This window comes from Saccopteryx leptura, chromosome 2 (genome assembly GCF_036850995.1).
Source record: "Saccopteryx leptura isolate mSacLep1 chromosome 2, mSacLep1_pri_phased_curated, whole genome shotgun sequence".
Classification (NCBI taxonomy): domain Eukaryota; kingdom Metazoa; phylum Chordata; class Mammalia; order Chiroptera; family Emballonuridae; genus Saccopteryx; species Saccopteryx leptura.
The window spans coordinates 263,932,701-263,958,882 of record NC_089504.1 but is presented as its reverse complement, the minus strand read 5'-3'; the positions used below and the strand labels follow the sequence as shown (position 1 = coordinate 263,958,882).

General features: G+C 54.8%; 1 protein-coding gene across 2 annotated transcripts in view; it reads right to left on the bottom strand.

Moving 5' to 3' along the window:
- The window catches only part of KIAA1614 (KIAA1614 ortholog), a 28,544-nt gene extending 5,568 nt beyond the window's left edge, over nucleotides 1–22,976 (bottom strand). Inside the window, exons 1-8 of one of the 2 annotated variants that reach the window (XM_066361671.1) lie at nucleotides 22,355–22,976; nucleotides 19,679–20,595; nucleotides 18,915–18,978; nucleotides 13,510–13,656; nucleotides 6,922–8,465; nucleotides 5,087–5,213; nucleotides 3,190–3,445; nucleotides 208–323 (exon numbers count right to left, since the gene is read on the bottom strand). In XM_066361671.1, coding sequence (XP_066217768.1) covers nucleotides 208–323; nucleotides 3,190–3,445; nucleotides 5,087–5,213; nucleotides 6,922–8,465; nucleotides 13,510–13,656; nucleotides 18,915–18,978; nucleotides 19,679–20,595; nucleotides 22,355–22,401 — 3,218 coding nt within the window. In that variant the 5' untranslated portion in view covers nucleotides 22,402–22,976. The remainder of the gene's footprint in view (nucleotides 1–207; nucleotides 324–3,189; nucleotides 3,446–5,086; nucleotides 5,214–6,921; nucleotides 8,466–13,509; nucleotides 13,657–18,914; nucleotides 18,979–19,678; nucleotides 20,596–22,354) is intronic. The other variant, XM_066361672.1, reaches the window with a different exon arrangement.
- Between the last annotated feature and the right edge of the window lie 3,206 nt (nucleotides 22,977–26,182).

Genomic DNA, 26,182 nt, shown 5'->3' with positions numbered 1-26,182 from the left:
ACCTTCTCAGAGCTCAATCGCACAGCACGTGGGTAATGAGGGGCAGGCTCCAAGACTCCTGTGGTCAGATAGTTGGCCTCCCCTGTGCTTAATGGGATCCCATCCAGGGCCATGCTGCTGAGGCAAGAAGGAGTTAAACTTATAGCTCCACTGTTCATTCTGAGTCTGTCCTCCAAACCACCTGCCCACTTGCTCACTCTTACCTACCTGTGGTCCCCTGGCTCCTCGACTAGGTACAGGCTGGATCGGTCCGTCTTGCCACTCAGCAGAGAATGGAGGTTCTGAAAGGACGCAGCTTTCCGATGTTGGTGAGGGGGTGACACCTAGTGGTAAAGGTCCAATATTGCCGGTAAGAAAACCCACCTGGTCAGGAGGGTTGACAGACTTGACCACACCAGGAACCTGACAGCCCCTTCTCAAAGTAACGTAGGAGTTTTTGTCATCATTTCAAAGTACTCAACAGAAGTCACCATAATTCACTCAAGTGCATAGGCCTACACAGGTGATCTGATCTAAAGCTTCAACTTGTTTTTTGAGGGTGTTTTTGGCTGAAATAACAACTTAGTAGTACAACACTAATTATCTTATTTATTAAGAAAATCTAATATTCTTGTTAAGAAAAGTGAAAGCAAATTAATTATAGAATAAACAAAATTTTAGAATTTTTAAATATTGTTTTGTGATTCTTTAATATCCTTTTTATGATCAGTCACATTAAATTTTTTTTTTTAATCTAAGTGTGTACCTTAAACCATTATGAATAGAATAAAAAGATAAAAAAGACAACAGTTTCCCGAGTGACAGGGGTGGGGCAGGCACAGGTAAGTTAAAAGCCCTAAATGTAGGTGTAAGTGCTTGGCTGGAAGTGCAGACGATATGCAGGGGCACAGAGAGAGACTGCGTTTGGCTTAGGAGGTTTGGGGACATTAGAGGTGAAGACAGAGGGTGCTCCAGGCAGAAGGAACAGCGGATGCAAAGCCATGGAGAGACGAGAGAAAGATGGTAGGTTCTGAATCATACTCATGGTCTGGGTGGGAGGCTGCAGCAGTGATGGGAGACAGGCTAGAGCAAGGGGCCAGCCCGAGGGGGACCCTGTATGGCCTTTTAAGGAGCCCCTGAGTGATGGTCATCAGAAGAGTTACAAGATCTCATCTGTCTTCTAGAAACTGACCCAATGACGAGGGCATTCTGAAGGTGGGGGTGGAAATGGAGGAGACAGAGGCAGGGAGGAGCAGACTTTTAAAAATATATTACAGACATTTTATCACATTTGGTATCCACGCTCTGGAGAAATAAGGCATATTATCAAGAAACTTAAGGGGGGAGGGTGCTGATTGGTATCAGAGTTCCTGGGAGAAGCCACGTTTAACTCAGACCTGAAGGACAAGCAGGAGGTCCCCGGGGAGGAGAGCCTTCCGGACGCAGGTTCAAAGGCAAAGAGCCCCGGCCACTGGCGGATGTGGGAGCAAAATGAAAACCAAGCCAGTGCTGTCTGCCCACCCTCTCACCCCACACGCTCGGCGGCACAGCAGTCTGACAGGAAGCCGCTCGCCCGGAGCTATGTCGTGAATATTTCTGGGTGAGACAGATTCTTCTTTTATCTTCTTTTTCCAGTCTTGAGGATGTGCCCACGTGGCTTACATTGCCGACAATGCCTCCACTACACTAACGTTGTTGTCATTTCCCTTGAGAGGTTTATGGAGACCGGAGCTCTGAGGACAACACACCCAGCTGCCCTGGCTCCCATGCACGGGGGCACAGCTAACAACCATGTGCCATGTTGTGTTCCTGGTGCCAGACTGAAATGCAAATTTTTTAAAAAAATTTTCTATTAATTAATTTTTAGGGAGAGGAGAGAGAGAAAGAGAGAAAAAGGAGGGAGAAGCAGGACTCATCAATTCATAGTAGTTGTTTCCTGTAGGTGCCTTGACCAGGCAAGCCCAGGGTTTCGAACCAGCGACCTCAGTGTTCCAGTTCAATGCTTTACCCATTGTGCCACCACAGGTCAGGCTGAAGTGCAATTTTTATTTAGCCTGAAAATGGAAAGCTCCCATACCCCAAACCATAGTCCCCTGCTTCCTTCTGCCCAGACACGGGAGCAGGTGCTAGAGGAACAAACATAATACCTGGATACACCTGGAACAGAGGCCGAGTGCAGAGTCAACGCACTGTGCTGGCTTACCCTCAGCCCCGTGGGAGCGAGAGCCCTGGCGTCCACTCACTCACTGGGCATAGGTCTACCACACCCGCCACTGTACTGAGTCCTGCGAATATACAAATCAAGTGGTGTTCCCTCAAAGAAGTCACATGCCAGTGAGGGGAGACAGACAAAAGTCATTTAATATACTCTGTGCATGTTCCACCAAGGCGGGAAGCCAGGGATGAGATGGAAAACAGAGCAGAGCCCCCCACCAGCTCGGGCCGAAGGAAGGGGAAGAAGTGGCTTTCTGGAGGGGGAAATGGCTGAAGTGTCCACGGATGGGCAGACACTAGCAGGTAGAGAAGGTGGGAGACACCTTTCAGATGAAGGTTCAGAATCAGACAGTGTGTGGCCCTTGTTAAGGAATTCCAAGGTTGAGGACGACTGGGCTCAAGTGTTGGAAGAAGAGCGATGAAAGATGAAAGTGGTCAGGTCCCAGAAACCCTCTGGCAACATCAAGCGAGCTGGACTTTATCCTGAGGACGGTAAGGTCCAGTGGCCTGTGTTACGCAGGGGGGTGGCAAGGCCAGATCTGCGTATCAGACGGACCGCTCCGGAAGCCAGTGGAAAAAGACACGGAAGGGATGCCAATCAGAAGGTCCTTGGGGTAATCCAGGTGTGTGAAGTGATTTGTGCTAGACTAAGAGTCACTATGGCCATGAGGAAGGTTCTAGAACAACCGGGCAGTAGACTCCAGGCCCTGGCAGAGGTGCAGAGTGAGGGAGCAGGAGAGAGAAGATTCTAGGATGAGCCCACGCGGGGCAGCTGTGGGGGAAGACCAAGTGTGGGACGCTGCGACCCCACTGGGTCCTGGGGATCCACGTCTCAGAGATCAACCGTGGGGAGGTCCGGAGTCCCCCCTTCTCCACGATGGCCTCACTGGGCGGCCTCCTCAGCACTTCATTTCTCCTTTCACCTTTCACTCCAGTGGTGGCTACCCCACCACCGGCCTCACCCACACAGCCCTCGGCTGGGCCCTTAGGACTCACCAGACGCAGGGACTGTAGCGACGGGGCTCTCTTCACTTTGGGGGTGCTGGTGTGTGACGCCAGGTCGGGCGCAGGGGGCTGCAGCTGCTCCACACTGTAGCTGCGGGACTTGCCCAACCTGGGCCGCGTGCCCTGGCCCAAGGCCAAGAGGAACTTTTTCAGGCCCAGGGTGGCGATGCTGCCGCTGGTTTTCTTGTTCCTGTCAGAAGGGGTGGCCGAGGGCAGGCCAGGTCCTGCACCGAGTCCCGGCAGCGCTCTGAAATGCAAGTGGACATAGAGTAGGGGAGCAGGCAGGGCGGCCGGGGCAGACGGCACCTCAGTGTCCCATGTGCCAGCTGCCACACCTTGTGGGGAAGTGCCAGCCGGGCTGCGGGGAGGACGCCAAGTGGGCTTCTGCAGGGCCCTCTGCTTGGGCGGCTTCAGAGAGATCAGCTCAGACGAGAGCCCTGGTTTCCCACTCAACTGTGGATTCACCCTGTCATTCATTCCTTCATTTGCTCATTCACTACTTCTTAAGAACCTCTTCTAGGCCTCTCAGAGGCACCGGCACATGTGGCGAACAAGCAGGGTAAGGTGTGAACAGACAGGCAGGTCCCCACTCTCGGGAGCTTACAAACAGCAGAGCAGGAGACAGGAGAGGAGCCATCAGTGACTGCTGAGTGTGGTGAGACAGGGGGTGGCCAGGGAAGGCCCCTCCGAGATGGTGATGTTTAAACCAAGAGCTGAATGGCAAGAAGAAGTCAGCGCACCAAGCCCAGAGGCAGGAGTTCCGGGGAGGAGACAGATGGCAGCAAGCTCGAGGCTGGGAAGAGGTCCCGTGTTCTCCAGGAAGAAGTGGGCCAGACCATTAGGACTCGGACATCATGAACAAGGTGGGAGGGGTGCCAGGTGAGGCTGGACAGGCAGGCTGGGGCCGATTACACTGAGCACATAAACTAAGAGGTCTGAATTCTCTTCTAGGTGAAAGGAAAAAACACGAGGAGTTTTAAGTAGGGGAAAATGACATTTAATTAAGGTTTTCAAAAGATACCTGTTACTACTGTGTGGAGAAGGAACTGGAGGGGGCAGAAGGGAAGGCAGAGAGAAGCAGGGCTGTTAGAGGCGTAGAGAGAGAAGTAAGGCGGGTCAGACCAGGAGAGACGCTATGTGGGTGGGTCTGGGGCTGCCCAGGACTGCCCGGTGGGGGGGGGGGGGCTGGAGTCAGAGAGGAGGATGTGGGGGTGGCCAGCTGACGCCAGACCTGGGATGTGAGCACTGCAAGGAGGCATGTTGTTGGCCCTGGAAGAGGACGTGGGGGAGTGGTTTGTGTTAGAGCTATGGAGAATTAGGTTAGGCTCTCAGGCACCCTAGTGGACACATTGGGGAAATTCCCTGCACAGGTCTGGAGTTCTGGGAACACCCAGGCTGGAGATGTAGACGTGACTTTCAGTGGCCCGTGAAGCCTTGGTCACATGTCACCGGAAACTGTGCACAGCAGAGAAGGCCCTGGGTAGGGGACGGGCTCGCCAAGGTTGTGAGGCCCCATAGCAAGAATGCAGACATCACGCTAAAGAGGGAATGGATTTGGGAGTAGTGGGCTGTTTCCTCAGCATCTAGTTGTTGCCATGCCCAGCCAAGAGCCTGTCCTCTCAGACAGACTGCCCCTCCTGGGGCACCCTGAGAGCTTGAGCTCATCCAATGAATGTTCCGTGAATGACTGGTCAAATACATCAGGCTGAAAATGTCTGGGAGAGGAAACTGGGGTGCCCGCTTGGACGGACGTGTGGAAACCCTCCAAGGACATGGGAGCAGCGAAGTCAGTGATGCTACCACTTGGGGCGTGGGGCTCTTTCTTCACTTAGCACCCCCGGTTTCCCACCTTCTATGGTCAGGGCTCACTCTTGCTCCTGTCACTCACCTGGATGACAGGTGCCCTTTGGAACTCAACTCCGTTCTCTGCAGGCCTCCCTCTGGCTTCCAGCTGGACTCTGGCTCCTCCAAGGCCAGGGAGAAGGTGACGCCTGTGGAGCTGATGGTGCCAACACCTGAGGGGGCGAGAAAGTCCTGAAGTCCTCCTGCAACGACTGCAGCATCCCACAGGGGAGGGGACAGTCCCAACCCAGAGGCAGGAGAGCCAGAGGCCCCATGAGAACAGTGGAGGCAGAGGTGAGACCCACGAAACAGGGACAGGGTCTTATTTACTGCTGTTACCCCCAGAACAGCACCCGGTTAGATCATTCATGCCTGTTACATGAAGGGGCTGCTTGCAATATGTCATGTTCCTCCTATACCAAGAGACACAGTTGGGAACAGGGGAGAATGTTGTATTCCTGGACATCTGTGATATGCTAGGCAGTGAGTTAAACCCTCCCCAGAGATTCTTTCTTGGGTTCCTAGGGGACAGTTTCTGTTACTCCTCTCAGGTTACAGCGGAAGAGCCTGGAGTATGGAGGGTTAAGTGACATGGCCAGGACCTCTTAGCTAACGAGGAGCCTCACCTGGGCCTCTTCTCCAGGCCCCAGGGAGGTGAAAGCCGGGCTGCACAGAAAGGTCAGCAGCTCTCAGAATAGAAGCCCCACAGGAAGTGGTTAGGGGCAACCACATAGAGCCCACCAGGAAAGGAAACCACGCCTTAACACAGGTGAGAGACCAAAGGGTGGGGCCTGCTTCCTCTAGGTTAGGGAGAACAAGGGAGGGAGAGGGAAAGTGCATGTGTCTGTCTGGAGGGTGGCCAGCAACGGGGGCAGGGGGAGGTCTTGGCGTTCACATCCTCAGTAAGGTCAGTATGCCCGTCATCTCTCTGCCCTTTCCTCCTCCACTGTCTCCAAGCTCTGGACCCCTCCTGAGCCACCCAGCCCCAGAGCTGCCAGAGCAGAGGGCACAGAAAGCAGACCATGTGGGATGGGCCTGTTTCTTCCTCCTAAAAGCGAATGACTGAGTTGCTCACCTCATGAGGCTCACAGCGTGGGGTGGGGGGATTGGCGTAAAGGCCGCTGATGCCCAGGATCTGTCTGTAATAGAAGGACCCCTCCAAGGGCAGAGGCGATATCCTACATCCTTTGCCTGCTGAAACACGCCAGCCTGCCCAGCAGGGCCGGTGTTCTGGGAGGGCTTGGGTGCCAGAAAGCCACCCCTGCAGGCCTTATAAGAGCTTTGCCTGCTGGCCACTGTGTCCTCTGGACAGCATGTCTCTGCCTGGCCACAGAAGGTCTCAAGGACAGGACTCCTGCTGAATTACCTTAATTTACTTATGCATACGAGAGTATGGTGCCTGGTATGTAACAAGTGCTCAATTGATACGAATGAACGAGTGAGTGAGTGAATGAAATGAAGATGTGGAAGGGATGTTTCGGCACTTACTTCTCTAAGTAAACAGTGAATCCTGAAGCTGCTGCCTCTCCCTGCTCTGCCTGGGGTCAAGTTCCTTTGCAGCCCCGGCTTCCAGCAGCCACACAGCTGGGGGCTTCTGGATCCCCCTCAGGGTTGCCCAAGAGTCACAGGCATCATCGCCTCTTCCCCATGCTCTGCCCCAGGAGGAGCTGGTTAACCCACCTCCAGGCTGATGTTGAACCCGAGCCCAATCCACAGACCCCGCCAGCTTCCCCGACACCTGGGGGCTCCAAGGGGCTCCTAGGAACAGGGCCTGGCTATGTCATCTATGAAGACGAACGGTAAGAGAAGCGTGTATGAGGCCACAGACTTGGCCTGGGGTCTCAGCTCTAGGACTGTCCCAGATCTGGGGCAATTCCTTACCATCTCTACCGTTTTCTGGGGGTGCCTTGGGTTCCTGGCTGCTGGTGCCCTTCTCCACCCTGCCCTCGAGCATGGTGCCACCCCAGGGCTCCTGCCACAAGCCAGGCATGCTGTTGTTGCAGTTGCTGGTGGAGAGGGCCCGCCCTGGGTGCCTGACTTGGGGGCTGCATGGCTGGGCCTGTGGGGGCGTGAGTTCACAGGTCCTGGGAACTACACTTCCTGAAGGAGGCAGAGGGGTGTCCACAGGCTTTCCCTGCTCACTTGGCCTGCGGGGCACCTTCCTGTGAGACTCCTGGGAGGTGATTTTCCTGGAAGAAGGAGGAGTTGGCACCCAGACTTCAGGGGAAAAGGAAGCCACTGGTTGCTGGGCCTGGTGTGAGGCAGGGGTTTCTGCATAGGCCTGTTGCAGGTGGACAGTTTCCAGAGACTCGTGACTTTCTATAACCTGGTCTTGTCTGCCTGGCTTCTCGAACGAGGCCATGGTACAGGCTGTCCTGCACAGAGCCCAGGAATCCACAGGGTGAGCCGGGTGATTTCCTGGTCCTGGTTGTGACTGCCCTTGGGTCCCCAGCCAGGCCCTCTCAGATTCTTTCACACGAGGCTTGGAGCAAGGGTCTCCCCTGGGAAACAGAGTGCCCTCAGGCATGTGTCCTCTGCCTTCTTTCACCTCATCTGAAACCTCTATAAGATCAATCCCAGGCCGGTAGTGTGGGTCCCCAGGGCTCCCGGGTGACTCCATTTCAGCCTTCCCAGACCATCTGTGTCCTCCGCGAGGCCTGGAGCCCCGCAGACGGGGGCTGCTGCCGCGGGCCGGGCCGCGGGCCCTGCTGGGCTGAGAGGTTCCAGCCTCCTCGCTGTCGGTCCTGCAGCTGTCTGAGGTGTCCGTGCTGTCCAGGGCAGAGTCCACCTCCTCGGGACGCACAGAGTCTCCGATATGTGTTTCCCGGATCCGTTCGGTGCGGAGCCCCTGCTCTGCGGGGAAGAGCCGGAGGGGGGCGCTCAGGCCCCGAGAGCTAAGGGGCTCTGCCGACACCCTCTCCAGCCCAGAGGCAGCCTCGCACTCCTGGAGGTCCCGAGGGTCTGGGGTTGCCTTCCCCAGGGCAGGGCGTGGGTCCTCGATGCAGCTGCCGCAGGCTCTGCAGGTCCTCTTGCTGCCCCGTGCGGGCGGCGGCGCAGGGAGGGCCCTGCGGTCCAAGTGGCCCACAAGCCTGTGCAGAGCCCCTTTGCCGGCATCCCTGCACTGGAGGCCTCGGGTGATGAAGTCAGCGAGCTCAGGCTTGGAGAGCAGGGGGCCCTGGTCTGCCATCTGCAGTGCGGGGCTCTGCGCCTGGCGCTGGCGCTGCTGCAGCCGTTCCAAGTAGCGGGATTCGGCGTCGTGGGCAGACTCATCCTCAAAGCGGACGTGGGACGGGGAGGGGCCCCGCTTTGGCCACTGCCCGCTGCTGGACTCCCCACTGGAGGAGTCGCTCGTGCTCCCGTTGTGGAGGCTGTCTCTGCAGGCAAAGGGCATCCTCCCGTCCAGGGCTGGGCTTCTCCCGCCATCCCTGGTGGGGAGACAGGAGAGAGGTAACGGGCAAAAGTGAGGAGGAAGGTACCCTGGGGTACTCTGTGGTAACTACAACCCCAAAGTTACTTCAGATAACGTTCCTGGAGAGTCAGGTGGCAAACTAGAGTAGCTTCCAAGCCTACTCCGATCCTGAGAACACAGTGTCTAAAAAATCCTCTGTTGCCAGCTCAGCTTGAGTTAAGACAAAACATTATTAAACTCAGGACTGTACATAAAGACGACACCAAAGTCTTCGCGCACGCACGCGTGTGTGCGGAACAAGACACAAGCCTGGCCACCACGGCGTCTGGTGGTGGTGAACCGTGGCAATACTGGGTTTGCTGTAAAGGTTCAATAGGCAGAGTGCATTTTAAGTCTCTACAGAAACTGGGAGTTGGGGTTTCTTGCTCTCGCTCTGGGTTCCTAATCATTGTGCTTAGACACAATGTAGACACAGTGATACGGATGCTCCGTCTTGTCTGTTCCCACGACCCTTCCTTGTACCTGCCCCTCTCCAGCCCCTCACGCACACTCTTATCCTGATTCTCTCGGTGACAACTGCTGTGCGAGGAAAAGTCTCCCCTTTTTGTCATCAACCCTTGCTCACACATCTCACACCAGGGCCCCCTGGAGCCAGGTTACCTGACTTTTAGGCCACCATGCAAATGGACCCAGGTCCACAGGCCATTTTCTATTGGAGGCCACCTGAGTGTGAACCGTACTTTCCCTCCCTGAGGACTCCGCCTGTACCTGTCAGGACCTGAGGAAGATGGCGGACAATCACTGTCCATGTGGGGTTCCTGGGTCAGCTCTCCAGAACATTCATGTCCAGGAAAGGGGGGCTTCAGACAGAGAAACAGCATCAACTCACTCCCTGAGACAGCAGAGCAGCCCACCCAGTAGGCAGGATGCCATGGCTGGCAGGCCCACCCAGTGCAGGGCGGCCACTGGGCGACTTGGGACCCTGGCTCAGACACAAGGACCCCTACACAGGCCCTGGAGGTGTGTCCCGCTCTGCTGACAGGATGTGGGCTGTACTTTCTGGGGAGGAAAGGGAAAGCCCAGCTTTAGGGACAGCGCTTCCCTCATCTCAGAAGGGAGTCCGGGTCCTGTCAGCCACAACGCTGATCTTAACTTTTGCATGCAAGGCGGTGAATTGAGCCAACCTGGAATTCATGTCAAAGGTAGAGATAACATTTTTGTTCCAAAAGGAGAACTGAAGGAGAGCTTCATCACAAAGTTAACTTTAATTCAAGTCCTAAAACCCAGAGGCCTCCCCCGCGGTGCTGGGGACAGCGTGTAAATGTGCAGTGAGGATCTGGGAGACAAGGATGAAACAAACAAGGTCTCTGGCAGCGAGCAGATGCCACCCTGCCAATCTTCTCAGGGTGAGATACCACCAGCAGCTTCCTCCATAGTCATCGGTCCTGGCAAGGATTCTGTCTGGCTCAGGACCTGGGTTGAAGGGCCCCATGGGAAGGATGGGAAGGCCCACTTCCTACAACAATGCTGTCCTAGCCACACAATCAATGCAACCCATCGATGCAATTTAATGAGGTGACGCTGATCAATAAGACTACATGGGTTTCAAGTAAACTTCTCTAGCATTTGAACTGTTGATTGCTTTGTGTGCCCATCACCCAAAATCAAATCATTTTCCATCACCATATAAGTTGTCCCTCTTTACTCCCCTCCCCCCTCCCCTAGCTCTATAGTCTTAACACAGCCCCTCTCTGACACAAGACAATGGCACTTATGGTGTCACCTGCCAGGCCCTGTATCCTGTTAATATGTTCTGCCCTCCCGAGATTAGAACCAATAATCTAGGTGTGCCTGTCCCCAAAACAGCAAGAGCATGTGCTTCCAGGAGCCACTCAATATCTCTGCTGATTTGTTTCCAGAAAATGCAGCTACTGCTACCTCTTCACCTCCTGGAAAAGCCCATCTGTCTACTTGGGCTCGCCCCGGCTGCCTGCGCCAGGCCTGGGATTAAGAAGGCCTTCTGGAGATGGCCCTGCCTGCCCCTGCTCTTCCATCATTTTCTGCCAAACTGCTCTTTGGAAGGAGTGATGCCTCTGGGCTGGGGGTGGGGGTGTGTGTGAGGGGCTCATGCATCTAACTGAGGCCCAGGCCTTTGTGGCATCTCATGTTAACTCAGCATGGCTCTCCAGGGTGACTTGACAAGCGTAACCTTTAGAAGCATCTGTAGCGAGCCATCTGGCATTGATTTTCAGCTCTACCCTCTGAGGATTCAACAGCGCTGCCAAGTCAAAGTAATTCTTTTCTGGACACAGCAGCTGCTAAAGTGGGTCACCTTGCATTTCTATAGCATCTCTACGGCCAGGGGACGGCCTGGCAAAGGGAAGCCTACTTTAAGGTTAGTGATTGAGGTTGTTGTGAGCTGCGGATGTGACTCAGGGTAGAGGAAGCATCCAAGAGCACACTTACACAGTGAAGTCTGTTTTGAAGATAGACTTGCCTATTTTGAGACTATCCATCCCAACCTATACACATATGGAAAGTGGAACAGGAGGGTTCCGTGAAAGTCTAAGGCTCTGGGCCCCATATCCATGCAGAGAAGAATAGTTAGGTTGCTTCAGTGAAGCCATGCCCATTCATAAGTAGTGTTCTCCAGCCAGAGGAAGACAAGGCACAAAACGTGGAAATAAAAGGGTAGCCTGTTTGGCACCTGTTGCCAGGGTGTAGTGTCTCTGGAGCCCCTCTCCTGAGGCCACACCGACACTGACCACAGAAGCAGGCCACAGCCCTCTGCTCACGCTGGAGTCATCTCAGTGGTGCTGGGAAGGTCCTCAGCCTTTCACGAGTGGGCTCAGCCTCCTCCATCACAGAGCCCGTGGTCCAGTTCCACTGAGAAGCCTCGTTCCCTCTAGTGCCACGTGGTGATGAAAACCGGCAGGCCCAGCCTGCCCACAATGCCAAGGAACCCACAGGCCTTGTCAGCCACACAGGGGGCCCTACTCAAGCCTGGTGGAGTCTGACATGAGCTGGCAGTCTCATCTCAGGCCCGAGTGCACCAGCTCTGGTGTGTGAATTCCTGCTGTAAGTGGTTCCTGCGGTGCCCCGTACATGGAACAATCACAACGATGGCGATAGGGTGTCACTCAGGGAGCAGCCACGTGTGAAGCACTGATCTGAATGTCCTTGAACTTCTTCCTTCCCCCTTTTCCTCCCTGATGCCCTCACGCTCACCCACAGCTCCAGCCTCATGAAAGCAGGGCAATGCCCAAATGTGCAGCTCTGCCCTCTCTCCTCCTCTACAGACCCCATATCCAGCTGCCTGATGAGTGTCTCCAGTGGGTGTTCCTTGGGCAACCCCCTCCAAAGCCTGACCCTGCACCTGGGCTTCACGCCTTGGCTAAGACCCCAGCAAACCTTCAGACACCCAGTCAGTATCCTGCACTCCATCCGGGATGCCTCCCTTCTCACATTAGCGTGTCCCCTTATCTGTGGAATTGCTTTCTGTGCTCTCAGTTACCTGTAATCAACAGCGGTCTGAAAATATTAAATGGCAAATTCCAGAAATAAGAAATTCATATTCTCTGAATTGCAGGCCATTCCAAGTTACATAATAATATTTCTCACTGTCCCACTCCATCGCACCGGGGACATGAATCAGCCCTTTGTCTAGTAGTGTCTCCACACCGTATATGCTCCCCGCCCACAGTCACTTAGTAGTGTCTTTGTGATCAGATCATCTGTGTGGTATCACAGTGCTTGTGTTCAAGCAACCCTTGTTTTACATAATAATTGCCCCAAAGAGCAAGAGTAGTGATGTTGACAATTCGGATACACCAAAGAGAAGATGTTAGATGCTTCCTTCAAGTGAAAAGGTATGAATGTATAGGAAAACAAGGATATAGAGGGTTGGGTACTATCTGTGGTTTCCGGCATCCACTGGGGGTCTTGGACCACATCCCCTGTGAATAAGGTGGGACTACGGTAAATTACTTTGAAGAGGTAACACTCATAGAGTACTCACTATATGCCAGGAGCTATTCTAAGCACTTTACATATATTTATTAACTCATAACCCTCACAACAACTCTGTAAGACAGGGACTATTACAATTCCCCTTTTAGGTGAGAAAACGGAGGCACTGAGACCTCTCTAAACGCACAAAGTTAATAAGGGGCAGAGCTAGGACTCAACCCAGTAGCCTGGTTCTAGAGTCTCTTAACCTCTTCTCTGAGGCCTCATTAAACCTGCTTATTCTGGCTCTTGGCAGTCTCCAAATCCTTCTCCCTGTCACATTCCACCAGAACCAGGGAGCAGACCTCACTGCCCCTAGAACCCAGATCCAACACAGCCTTGTAGCCAGGATGGCTTTACTGACGTGCGAATGTGATCATGCTACCCACCTGCTTAAAACCCTTTGGGCGCCCGACTGTTATGAGAAACACGGAATGTCCAGCAGGCCTGGAGGCCTCCATGACGGGCCTGCATGAAGTTCTCTGGCCTTCACATCATGCACCCAGCATGTCCTCAGGCTCCAGCCTGGCCCAACTCCTGAGCACGGTGCTTCTGCTCATGGTTTCCGGCCTGGGAAGCTTACCCCTGCCACCCTCATCTGCCAGTGATATCTACATCCTCCTCCCAGCCCCAATTTGGAAGCCACCTCCTCTCAAGCCTCCCCTGTCCTTCCCAGGTGGAGCTACAGATGTCCTGCCCATATGTGTGTCTTTCCTCTCCTATATGACAGCCAAGAATTGTATCCATCCGTTGGCTGGCCTTTCCCCTTGGAGAAAGTGAACTCTGTTCCCCGTGGGGTGTGGATTATGTTTCATTCATCTTCAAATATTCAATGCCTGACACTCAGTAGGCCCCTCATAAAGGTATGTTGACCAACTAAATGAATTAAAGCAAGCGCCCTGATGTGGGGCACACGTGTGTGCGTGCATACGTACACACACACACACACACACACACACACACACACGCACACAGAGGGGAGGAGTGAGCAGAGGCATTTTGGCTAGGTCCCATCTCTTCTGCCCGGCCAGCCTGGCCCAGGTCCCACTCACCGGCCGCCCTGGTCAATGGTGGGCATGATATCATGGCTGGCACGGACGGGCCGGGTCCTGGCCTTCATGCGGGCACGCTGCAGCAGGTGCTTGGCTTCCTCATGCCTGGGGCTCCTCAGCACAGGCTCCGGCTTGGGGCCAAAGGTCCTGCAGGGTGGTGCGCAGACCAGGGCGGGCAGGGAAGGGATTTGAAAGAAATAACACGGATTAGGAGGGCTTTAACAGTGTCTAGCACGGCTGTTCCAGAAAGCACCCTGCATGTGCAGCCCTCCTGGTCCAGCTCTCACAGATACCCAGCCTGGGGCCTGGCCCTGAGCTACTCCGGACAGGGCTGCAGCGCTGGCCCACCCTGGACATCTGCTCAGGGGCCAGAGCCAGAGACCCCAGGAGGATCTACAAAAGGGTAGGGGTGTCTCCAGATTATTCTTTTGTCCCTTCACCGGGCAGACAGCAGGAGCTATCTGCAGGGAGGGGGCACACAGGGCCCGGGTTGTCGGGCTGGGCCTGTGCCCAGCCAGATGGTCTTTACACGCGTCACCTCCCTCTCTCCTTCTGTCTCTCTGCACCCACACATACCCTTTCAAGCTACCCAGCACCCCCCCCCCGAGCACCCCCCACAGACACAAGGACCAGGCCCATCACAGCTCTGCTCCTTGGGGGAATGACATTTTTGCAAGTCCTGGTGTTTTCCTGCCTGGGTCCCAATCCAGACCCATCAGGCATCTTTAAGGGCTGAGAGAAAATAAGCTGGACTCACACCAAGTCAGCAAATGGCTCGATTTTCATAATAATGAGGGTCCTCACCAACCCTCCCCACCTACACGGGGACTGCCTTCCCAGCCAGCCCAGGGCTGCAGAAAGTGACAGCCGCCCCCTCCCAGCGCTGTCTCCCAGACAGTGACACTCAGCCCGTGCTGTGTCACAGCGGTGACACGTCCCCACAGCCTCCCACCGATTAGACATTTCTCTCCACGGAGCTCGTGCTCCCAGCCAGGCTGGCTGAGGGCAGGTGTTCTCTCCATGTGACAGACGAGGGTGCTCCGGAGCAGAGAGGCACACTCGCACATTGCTCAAGGTCAAACATCAGTCAAGAGCAGAGGAGACAACAGCCAGCCCCAATGCCTGTAGCATCTTCCCACATCCTCTGTCCCCTCTCCTTCCAGGATCCCAGGGCAGGCTGAGGATGCTCAGGGCTAGAATCAGACACACTCTTTGAAGTGACTTCAGCATCACTCGTGGCTGCCCCAGTCCTCTCCTGGCAGGGTCCGCAGGAAGTCAGCTCAGGCAGGGAGAGGCTCAGCAGGGCCTGGAGCTCAGCCCGCCCCTTCCTTCCCACCCAGTACGTACCCTGGAGAAAGGGGCCTCGTGCTGGGAGGGGAAAGGTACCAAACCATTTCCTAGGTGGCAGGAGACAGAGATGTGAATGGCACAACTCTGAGGCCTCCTTGGGATGTCCTTAGATAAGCTTCAGGCAGTCTAGCATTTCTTTCTTTCCTTTTTTTTTCTTTATTATTTCCTTCCTCCCCTCCCCTCCCTTCCCCTCCCTCCCTTCCTCCCTTCCTCCCTTCCTCCCTTCCTTCCTTCCTTCCTTCCATCTTTTTCTTATTAATTTATACCCAAGCTTTGGGGCCCAAGGAAAAGGGCACTGCTCAGTAAAGGCGCCATCTGTGCCCACAAACCCTGGCAGGGCCCGGGCCCAGTTTGGAACCAGAAGGGATGACTAGCGTGAAGCGATAGCGCGTCTCCAGGCCCACGGCCCCGCAAAGCCTCCTTTGGCAGGAGAGGCCTCCCTCTGCACGGCTTCCTGAGCAGGCAGCCCCTCTGCTGCCACGCTGCCGAGAGCAGCTCTGCTCCCTGGGGCTCCCGCTCCGACAGCACAGATAATGAGGTTACCAGCCCGGAGAGCCGCCCCTGCAGCTGCGGGCCTCTGGCTGCCAGCCTGCACACTCGGAGCCTTCCGGTGACAGCTGTGGTTCCAGGCTGTCGGAGGGCATTTGTCACAAGACCTGGTGGGCAGGCAGGAGGTCGCAGGCAGCTGGCCAGATGCTGCTAGGATCGGCCTTGCCCAGGTTTCTAAACCATTTCCAGCTCTGCTATTTCCTTTCTCTCCCTTAAATTGGAGCTGTTGATTTTTTTTTTCTTTTTTCCATCAGCTGCCCTGCTTTGGTTCCTGGCACACAAAGCTGGTTTCTCCACTGATTAGAAAAGCAGGGCTTTTGGGGCGCCTGGAGGCATCCATGCAGTAACAAACTAAGCAAAGAGGGAGAGTGGCAGTCACCTTCACAGATGGCAGCCAAGGTCAGCACAGGAGGCGGGCAACTTCTACTGGTGCACCCAGAGTGGAGCGGGCAGGTGCTGACTGGCCCTGGGGGGGGGAAGGTCTCTCTCCCGAGGCAGGGGGTCAGCTGCAGTGGTGCTGCGCATGCTGAGCCTGTCCCAGCCCAACATCACACTGGTCCCCCCGCAGGGGAACCAGCCCCAGGAGGCAGGTGGGTACAGACTCTCCCAGCTAAGGGAGCCGTTCTGGTCCAATCAAAGCCTGGCCTCAGTCAAGGGCACGCAGCCCTGGAGCCAAACCCTTGCCATCGCGGACTATAACCCACACTCCAGGCTCTCACAGTTCTTCAGGAGGTTTCCGGAAGGGCCGGGCAGCTACTGTACAGCTAGGCCAGCGGTTCTCAACCTGTGGGTCGCGACCCCGGCGGGGGTCGAACGACCAAAACACAGGGGTCGCCTAAAGCCATCGGAAAATAAAATATGTATTGAGAACCGCTGGGCTAGGCAGAGGCAGTCCACCTAAGAATAGACAGCTTTTGCCACTTTTTGGAACGCCTGCGTATCTGGGGCTCGTTTGCTCAGCAGGTAGGGCCCAGGGATCAGGTGGCTGAGTGCTTTTCCTCCTTGGGCCTCAGTTTTCCCACCTGTAAACAGCAGGAGTTGAATAAGGGAGAGGACATGCTACCCTGCGAGTCTGGGACTTTGGCCAGGGAGTCTGGTGTACCCCAAGGTGGAGGGGGGACTTTAACGTCCTCTCCCTGCGGGGTTCACACCACAGATGTTTGGCCCTCAAGGAGCTGCAAAACCTACAGAGGCCTGATCGTTAGGGACCAGTGGAATTCCACGGGAGTATTCGGGCCCTTCCCTCTGCCCCCACAACGACCTGTATCCTGAGCTGCTTCCCAAGGACAAAGGGCAGCATGTAGCCCCCTCCCCTCTGGTCTCCCCACTGAAGCCAGTTTCTTGGTGGAGACACAGGCAGGTTGAGCTCTCGGGTCAGGACAACCACCAAGGCTCTCCTAGCCAGGGACATCAGTGGAACAGAGTGGCCTTTCTTCAGCCATCATAATCCTGGATTAAAACAATAAGCTCCAGCAAGTCTGGGTTTAACCCTTCTATCCCAGGAACATAATTCAGGGAAATCGTTTGGAATGTAAGGTGGCCTGACGCTTCCCAGTTTACAGGATGCAGTAGGCAGAGGGAAAATACGTAGAGCATAGACTTCGGCACCACGCAGCCCTGAGTACAAATCCTGGCTCCGCCCCAACAGCAGTACTATCCTGGGCAAGCCACCTGACCTCTCCCCGAGGGGTCTCTGTCAGTGAAACAGGAACAATACACGAGATAAAACAAAAATATGGGCACAGTGCCTGAAGTGGCAGGGCTGGCGCGGTCTTCTGGAGGGAGGCACTGGCCACCGGACGCACTGGCCCTCTGGGACACAGCCTTCTCTTGCTCCTCAGTAGAGAACACACACCTGGGGTTGGGGGAGGGAAGTCTCCTCCACAGTTAGGGTCCTGGGGCATTTCTGGTGTTCCTTGGCATCTAGGTGGTCTAGCCTCCATGGCTGAGTCTGTGTGACTAGCCCTTACCCCAGTCTTGAGCTCTGTAGTCATTGTCATTCACGAGCTCCTTGTTTTATCACCTTTCAGAGCAGTAACAATTGTGGACATAATAAAAAACATGCTGGGTTAACACGGTCCAAACGCTTAATTTCAACATTGAACGGCACTGATGCTAAACTTGGACCTCTCATGCCTCAAACCCTGAGCAAGTCTGAGGGCCTCACTGCCAGAGAACATCCTGACTCATGTCCTGGGCCCTTCAGGATAGCCAGCATGCTGCATGGCCACACACAGCCTCGGAACACTGCTGTCCTAAGCCCCTCAGAGTGGACACCAAGCCCCAGAACCCTGATCCCACGTGGCACTCCTGGGGTAGAGCCGACAGAAGCGTGCCTTATTTCAAAGGTCTCTTGAGAAGTTCAGCTGTACACAAGTGGCCTCAATAAATCTATCCCCCTTAGGTGACAGGTGGAGCCCTGCTGTGTCTTAAGGACCACTTTAATACCTGCTCGGGAGACTCAGGCACAGTGCCAAATGAGTAGTCCTGTCCGAGGAGGGCCAGAAGACATCCTGAGCTTTCTCCCATCCTTGAACTAGACAGACTCTCTGACCTGGGTATCTGCTCAGCAGGGGTCTGGCTGTAGATTGCCAAAAGATGTCAGTGGGGCATGCTGAGCATTCCCCATGTCAACTCTACGACTGGATATATGCTGGGCAGAACCCTAGGACCCCCTAAGGTACTCTCTCTCTCCACACACACACACACACACACACACATACACACACACCACATATACAATTATCATACTATTCACATACACATCTACACATACTACACATGCACACTCAGCTGGCCGACCAGATTAAACAGTAATCCAGAAATCCCACCCAGAGGATCCCACACAAACGCCGCCACCTTGCAGGACCTGGGGAAGTCCCTCCCTACCCTACGGTAGAGGCTCTCCTCCTTTAACAGGGTGTTTTTATTACTTATTACCCAGCATGCCAGTCAGGAGCATAGGCTCCTCCTTTGCCAGTGACCAGGGACACAGCCCCCAGCAGGGTGCACCCAGAGGAGGAAGGGTGAGGGCAGGGGCGGGAAGGAGCGGCTGTAGGGAAAGGGGCACCGTCTCCACTGACACGGGGAGCAAGGTGCATCTGCCCAAACCCGGCTCCTCTCTGGCTCCCCTCTGGACTCTGGAGGGAGGGGAAAGTGTGTCAGTGAGGACCACAGTCCTTTCTGCTGTCACACTCTTCCACACTGTGACAGGGCGGGGTGGGGATGTGAGGAGAGGCTGCAAATGGTGGCAATGGAGGCTGGAGAAGAGACCCCTGACAGAAGGGAGGCAGCTAGGATTCCAAGTCATAAATGATGAGGGCCGAAGGAACCAGACAGCCCCTCCCGCAGTCCTTGGCCGAAGCCCCTGAGAAAGCCAGTAACCGAGCAGAAGCTGGACCACCTGAATCTGGGCAGCCCTGTTCATCAGCAGTGCTGGAGGGGTCCTTCCACAGTTTCTGGAAGGTGAGGAGGGAGAGGGAGAAAGGTTCGCTCTGAGCTCTTACCTGTTCTGCTCTGAGTCCTGCAGGGAGATGCCTGAGTCCCAGTCCAAGTCCCCCGATGGTCGCTCTAGGACCCCGAACAGAAGCAGACATCAGCACAGAGCCAGAAGCTGGGCTCTCCACTGTCATTTAAGAAATGACAAGGAGGTTTCTCCAGAAGCCATTTACTTCCCAAATAAATCCCCCCCCCCCCTCGCCACACGTCTGTGTCTCTGTGTCTTGGCCTGAGAGGTGGAGCCACAGCCTGGCACAGTGGCTGTACTGGGCCTTGCCTTGGGCTAAGGGGCCTGCATGGGTGAGGAACAAGCTTCTGGAATGGGAAGGAAAGAAGGGACAGAGGTGTCTTCTCAGACGTGAACACGTGCACATCCCAGAGCTGCTACTGCCTGCATTCAGCGCACCTGATAAGATGCTCGACCACTTTGAGGGGAGGGGCCCACGGGAGGGTGAGGGTGCGGCATTGGAGGGAGATACAGAGTCACTCCAGAAAGGGCGACAATCTACGAGGGAGCAGCTATAGCAGCTGCCAATCCCAAGCATAGAGGGCGGCCTACCCCAGGCCCGGGGAGCACTCAGCAGATGGGCGGGCTGTGAGGTGGTAAGAGTCTATGCCAAAGCCAAGATGAGGACATCTGATGATTTCGGGGCGAGGCAGCTGCACTCTCCTCCCTCTCCTGCCCATCCCCCTGCATGGCAGCCCCCTCCCCTTCTCCTTCTGGACCCCCTCCTGCTGCCTCTACCACTCAGGCCTGCACAGTGAGCCTTACCTGGTACAGCTCTGTCCCAGGATGGAGTCCAGGCTGGGATTCTCACCTTGGGAGAGGCTTGTCCCCCAACTATTAGCATCTCCTGCAGAAGAAGGCGGTTCCTCTCCACCTGTTCAGACAGAGGCAAGGCGCTGCCTGCAGGGCCCAGAGCCCCCACGTCTCCAGCTCTCCAGAGCCCTCCGGGCAGGGCAGGCCTGGGAACAAAGTCCTCCTCGGAGGTCAGGGACAAGCTGTCCAGGTCTCCCCCTGTGCCTGGGTCATCCTGAAGGGGGTACGACGTGCCTTTCCTCAGGCTGGGCACCTGAGGGGATTTGTTACTAGGTCTAGGGCCCCTTGGTCGGCCTGGAGTGACTCTGTGCGTGGGGCTCTCTTCCAAAGAGGTAGGCCCCAGCAGCAGACCCCTCTCATGGTCAGGCAGTGCCCAGACTGTTTTTGGAGTCCACAACTTCCTCCCATTACAGCACTCAAGCCCAGGGGTAGGCGACCTGGATGACCCAGGGTCCGCATTTCCAGCAGGTTCCTCCTCATAGACACTGTTGTCCAGCTGTCCTTCGGTCCAGTTCTGAGCATGGGGGACCACCATGGCATCTGGCAAGAGAGTCTTGGCTCCACCCACCTTGACTCGTCGGCACTTGGGTTTCTTGGGGGATGGCCGCTCATGGGCGGTGAGGCAGGGGCTGGTCCCCTGTTTGCCTGTTGTCATATTTTCTTTCAAGGCCCTGACCTTGGACTCCAGCACGGAGGGTCCCCATGACCTGAGAGGATGGGGAGCCATTGGGCTAGGCGTTCTGTCTTCCTGAGGGCGAGGCCAGGGCCTTGAGAAGTATCCATTATTGGGCTGGGGCTCAGTGCCGCCTCTCTCCATAGCTGGGGTCACATCCACGCCGCTGGCTGTTCTGCTCCCTATTCTGGGCTCTCTGGGAGAGAAAACAGACAGAGCTCCTTAGACCCAGCCCTTGGGTCCACAGAGTGCCTTCATATTGAGCTCTGTCCAGATGAGAGTAATGGCATTCCCTCTAGATACTGGGATTTATAAAAGTACAAATCATGGGATGATACAAATAAGGTATTACTGAACTTTTTCTTCCAGGTCTCAGTAGTGTTTCTAGGTTTTCTATCCCCATTTTACAGATAGGGCATAAACATCAAACAACAACTCATCCTATGCCAGATGTGGAGCAGAGTGAAAAGCCAGGTCAGATATCCTGATCCCTGGCCTCTTGCTTCCCTGACAAGTGATCTCAGTGAATATGTGATATCTCACAGGATCTCAGGATCTGACCTTTGGGTGGGAGGTACCCCATGAACTTCCCCCACACTCACACCCTCCAAACCACAGGCCCACAGCCTGGTGCTGTGCTCAAAGGGTGACCATGATCAGTCCTGGCCATATAGCTCAATTGGTTAGAGCATTGTCCCGAAACTCAGAGGCTGCTGGTTCGATCCCCAGTTAGGGCACATACAGGAACAGATGTTCCTGTCTCTCTCCTGCTCTCTCCCTTCCTCTCTCTGAAATCAATAAAATGAACATTACAAAAAAAAAAAAAAAAAGGTGACCATGATCAGTCACTAACTTCTACTACCAGCATCTGCAAGTGCTTTCAAACATACTCTCTCAAATAACCCTCATACAGTTCAGCCGTAACAGCATTATCATCCTCACTTTTACAAATGGTGAAACTGAGGTCCAGCAAAATGATGTCACATAGGTGCTACAGGGAGACCAGCTGGAAGGCAATGTTTCCTGTCCCAAAGCCAGGGCTCTTCCAAAGCACTCCATGGTCACTTAACTCCACCCCCTTATTCTGTGATGAGAATAATCTGGTCTAGAGAGGTTTGGTGACTTTCCAGAATGACACAGCTCCTCAGTGGCATGGTTGATGGGATGAAAGTGAGCATGGGATTTTATTCACTACCTTGTTCTGTGCACACACAGAGGCCACAGTCACCCTGTTCTCTGAGGAAATGCTCCCTCAGTACCATTCATCTAGCTACCTCCCACTTGAACTGTGTGTATAAAAATTCATATTTACATCTACCACAAATTAGGAGTTATTCACTTCGTACATTGACTAAGGATTCACCATAGAATTATTTTAAATGGCAAGTCCCTCTATAGTTTATTATAATTCAATTTATGCATGCTTCAGGCATGTACATATTTCATAAAGTAAAACACACACACACATACTGCAAAATGTCACAGGAGCTGTAAGCCAGTGAAGTGTAAGGACTCTTGAGAAGGCCGAGGTCATTCACTCTATCATTTAATCTTAGAATTTACGAACTTTCTCTTTGCAGTCAAGTCACTGACTCCTCTCTTCTAAGGTTCCATCCAGGGAACAGGGCATGAGAATGTAATGGGAGCGGTTTCAGTTAAATTCAAAAATCTTTCTGATGGATAAACTCTGGACCTGTGTTCCAGAGCTAATCGGTCAGGGGAGACCTTCGGGAGGAGAACCTTCCAACGGGGCTCTGCCGGTCGCCTGGGGAGATGGATGGAGCCGCCTGACTCTGGCCCAAGTACTGTATTTGCTCAAACTGAGAAAGGCTGAAATGAAGATGGACACGGAGGGCGGGCCTCCCCTGACCCTTGCAGCTCCGTGCCCCCGCCACCCGGCCACCCCGCCGGCCCGGCTCCTCGCCTCCTCGCCTCCTCGCCTCCTCTGTACTCACTGAGGGCCGCCGCCGGCAGGTTTGGCCGCCTCCTCCATCCCCTCCATCCCTGGACCGGCGAGCCCTGCTCTGGCCCCCTCTCCTTCCCAGGCCCCAGGGCCGGACTCCGCTCCCGGCTCTTCTGGCAGCCCCAGGCTCGGGTGGGGTCCGAGCGCGGCCTCCCTCCGGGTCAGAGGAAGAGAGCGGGCCGGGCGAGGAAGGCAGTAGCATCGGCTGCTAGTTCGTGGCTGTGCCCCGAAGGGGAAAGGAGCCAAGCTTGGCGCCTTCCAGGGCCGGGACGGGGCGAGCGCGAGCGGAGCGCAGCGCAGCCAGGAGGGGAGCGGAAGGGGCTGGAGCAGCGGGCCTGCCCCGCCCGGCCTCGCCCCTCGGCGCCGCGGCAGCCGCCGGCCCGGGCGCCCGAGCCCCTGGGAGCTGCTTCCCCAGCGGCGCGGACCGGGGAGCCAGCGCCTCGCACACGTCAGAGAGGCGGGAGGACGGCGAGGCCCGGGCTGAGTCCGGGAGCCCGGCCGGGCCCTGCGCGCGGACGCGGGGCGCCCGGCCGGGCTGAGCCCTTGCGGCCGCCGGCGGGCCCTGGGCGTCTGCGGCCGGCGCAGCCGTGGGATGCGGCTCCACGGGAGTGAGAGCTAAGGAAACAGCACGTTCTTCCCGATCGCGGGAATGCGTGTAACTCTACACCTCGGTTTGGGGGTGAGGCTCGGCTACCCGGGTTGAAGCTAAGGAATGCCCTTTGTTTAGACAGCTTTTCCGAAGGCGTCGTGGGCCCTCTCCGACGGGAAGTCCCCAGCAGCCTAGCGCGCTGTTTCCTCCCAGGTCAAGGTCATTCCTTTCTGCTTTGCAGAGGCGCGAGGGTAACCGGATAGAAGTGGGTTCTCTCATCCTGTCCTATGGAGGGGTAGAGCCTGCTGCCTGCGTTGCTAGCGGCCTGGGGTAGGGACGGCTCTCAGAGTTCTGGGGATTGGTGAAGAAGACAACTTGTCACTTTTTTACCTGGCAGGAAATAGCAGCAAAGGGCTTCACCTGCAGCTGTGGCCCAAACCAACAGGAGCTTTCTTTCTCTTTCCACCCAGAGAGAGGTGCGGGAGCCTCACCTATTTCCAAACCTATTTTCCCACAAAGGATGGGAAACAGAGTTAGGACCGTGGAGATTCTGGAAATCTCTACTAAGGGCAAAGGCTCATTCATCTGTCCTGCAGCCAGCAAGCTTCTCTCTCAATGTGGGCTGCTTTCCCGTTGGCACTTGTGCACTACAGTCCCCATCCAGACAACAGGCATAGCAACTGTCAGGACCATACACTGAGGGGGGGGGGGGGGGGCGAGGCCAAGGACCTTTGCTGAGAAGACCCGGGTCCTGAGGGAGGAGTTCCCGGGCAGAAGGTGGCATCTGGGCGAGGCCAAAGCACTCAAGCCTGAGAGCCCCCTTTTGGGGAGCGGTGGAAGGGTGGCCTTGGGCTAACTTAGGAAGCTGAGAGATCACCTAGGACAAAGCCTCTGTTACAGAGCAGGCCCAAGGTCCCACCATTCTCCTGACAGGTGGTCTCCAGAGTTTGAGACCAGTGCTCTTGCGTTTAATCCCCTCCCCGCTGCTTATTCCCAGGTCAAGTGGTTTCTCCAACAGGGCACGCTGTACATCAGTAATGATCACTTCATAATAGAGTAACGTGCCATTTATGAGGGCGTACTGTGCACCCTCCTGGGCTAAGCACATTGCATTCCTTATCTTACCTGGCAACCTTAAGAGCCTGGTACGGTTTACCATCTTTGTACAGATGAGGAAACTGAGTTAGGTGACCTACCCAAGGTCACAGAGCTAGTAAGTGGCAGGCCTCCTGGAGCCCAAGACCTTCACAGCAATCACACTGCACGTGTTGCCAATATTCTGCACATTCAACATGGAAAGCTTTTTTAGCATAAAAAATTAATAGTCAAAACATGCAGCCCAGCCATGATGGTCTGGCCCTTTCTCCGAGTCATTCCTGCCTTCCTTATTCCTGCCACTCAAGGTAAAATCACTCTTCTCCTCCACATGCAATGTCAAATCCAACAACAACAATACCATCGTTATTACCAGAAACCTCTTACGAGCTTAGGTGCTCCACATAGAATCTTTTAGATCTTTATAACAACCCAGCAAAATGGGTATAGGGTCTCCGCACTTCAGGAATAAGGAAATTAGGGTACAGAGAGATTAAGGGACATGCTCCGGACCACACAGCTAGCAGAGCAGAATCTGAGTCGATCCTGTCTGGCTCCAAGATCCTCTGCCCAGCTTCCTCCTTCCAGAGGCTCCTCAGAATGCAGACTCTCAGACTTAACTTCTCTGTGACTCCTCCCCCGGAAGTTAATGATCTGTAAAGCAAATTTATGAAAGTTCCAGCAAGGGCTTAATGTTTAAAAGAAATGCACCCCTCCTGCCCCCTTTCTGAGATGCAAATAATCACCTTTAGTTTAGTCATTTTTTTGAATTTATTTTACTTAATATAGGGGAACCTGAATGTCACATCTGTATAGTGGCTTTAAAATATATGTTTGAAAACACCAATAAGCAAATTCTCAGAATACTATGAAGTTATGAAGATATTTACATGTCTGAGGGCACTACTCATTCATCTGGAGTCTGTTTGGTTCAGCAAGAATAGGCTGAGCTCCTACTCTGTGCCAGGCATTGGGGAGACAAAATATATCAGTATAATACCATAGAGCCTGTCCTTGAGAAATTTCTGGTCAAGTGGGGCAGGGGAAGGGCAAGCATATAAACTTTCTGTGCGAAGCTAGCATAGGGTGGTGGTGGTGGATGGGTCATAGGAACAGACTGAGGTTATGTGTTGTGTGGGAGGGGGTATCACAAAGATCTGGGTCTTGTAGAATCAGCAGGAATCAGTCAGACAGTGGGGGGGGGGGGAGGCATTTCAGACAGAGAGATCAGCATAAACACAGGCATTGAGGTGTGAAACTGCCTGGTTTCAGTATTACTAAGTGTAAACGTTTAACTGGGAAAGGCCAGGGGAGGGTTGAGGCTGCAGAGCGGGGTGCTGTGGCCTGGCTGAGGGCTTCTGGGCCGGGTGAGGAATTGACACTCCAGTCTGCGGAGTGGGAATCCCTAAAAGGTGGTCCACACTGGCCCCAGCCCGTTAGCGTGGCACGTTTCCAGGCTGGGGCACTTCCTTCTGTCCTTATGCATCAGACTCTGTCATTCATTACCTTCTTCTGGAGAGAGATCGAAGAAGAACACCTTTACATGGTAAGTATCAATCACACAGCCCTCCTCCTCCATTTGAACAACTGGGGATACCCACTACCCCAGGAAGCCTCCTTCCACTCAGCCCAAATAAAAACACAAGCCTGACTCCTTCCCTCCACATGCTCCCAACACTCAGTCTGAATTAGGAGCCATGGGAGATGTGGAAACTGGGTTTCCCTTAGGATGAAGGCATAGGTGAGACATAGTCCTTCAAGATCACACTGTCAGAGCCAGATGGGTGTGGGGGGGCAGTGATAGGAGGGGTTGTATGGTACACAGTCCCTCTGCCATCCCTCTGCTATATGCCTGAAGGAAACCTGAAATTTCTGGTTGCTCTGGTCCTGGCCATGGGGCATGTGGCCTGAGGAGCACCTGGTGGGGGCACTTTGCCCCAGGGTCTTCACTCAGGCCTCAGGATTTCTTTTCAGCAGCGTTGGCCTGAAAGCACTGGGGCTGTCTCCTATGCACCTGCCTCTCCCCTGTTTAGAGCCCCAACCCCCACTATTTCCCAAGGGCTGGCAGACCTGTGCCTTTGTAGGTAGACACTCTCCCAGGACGCCCGTGCAAGCTGATTTTGAGTCTCAGCCACG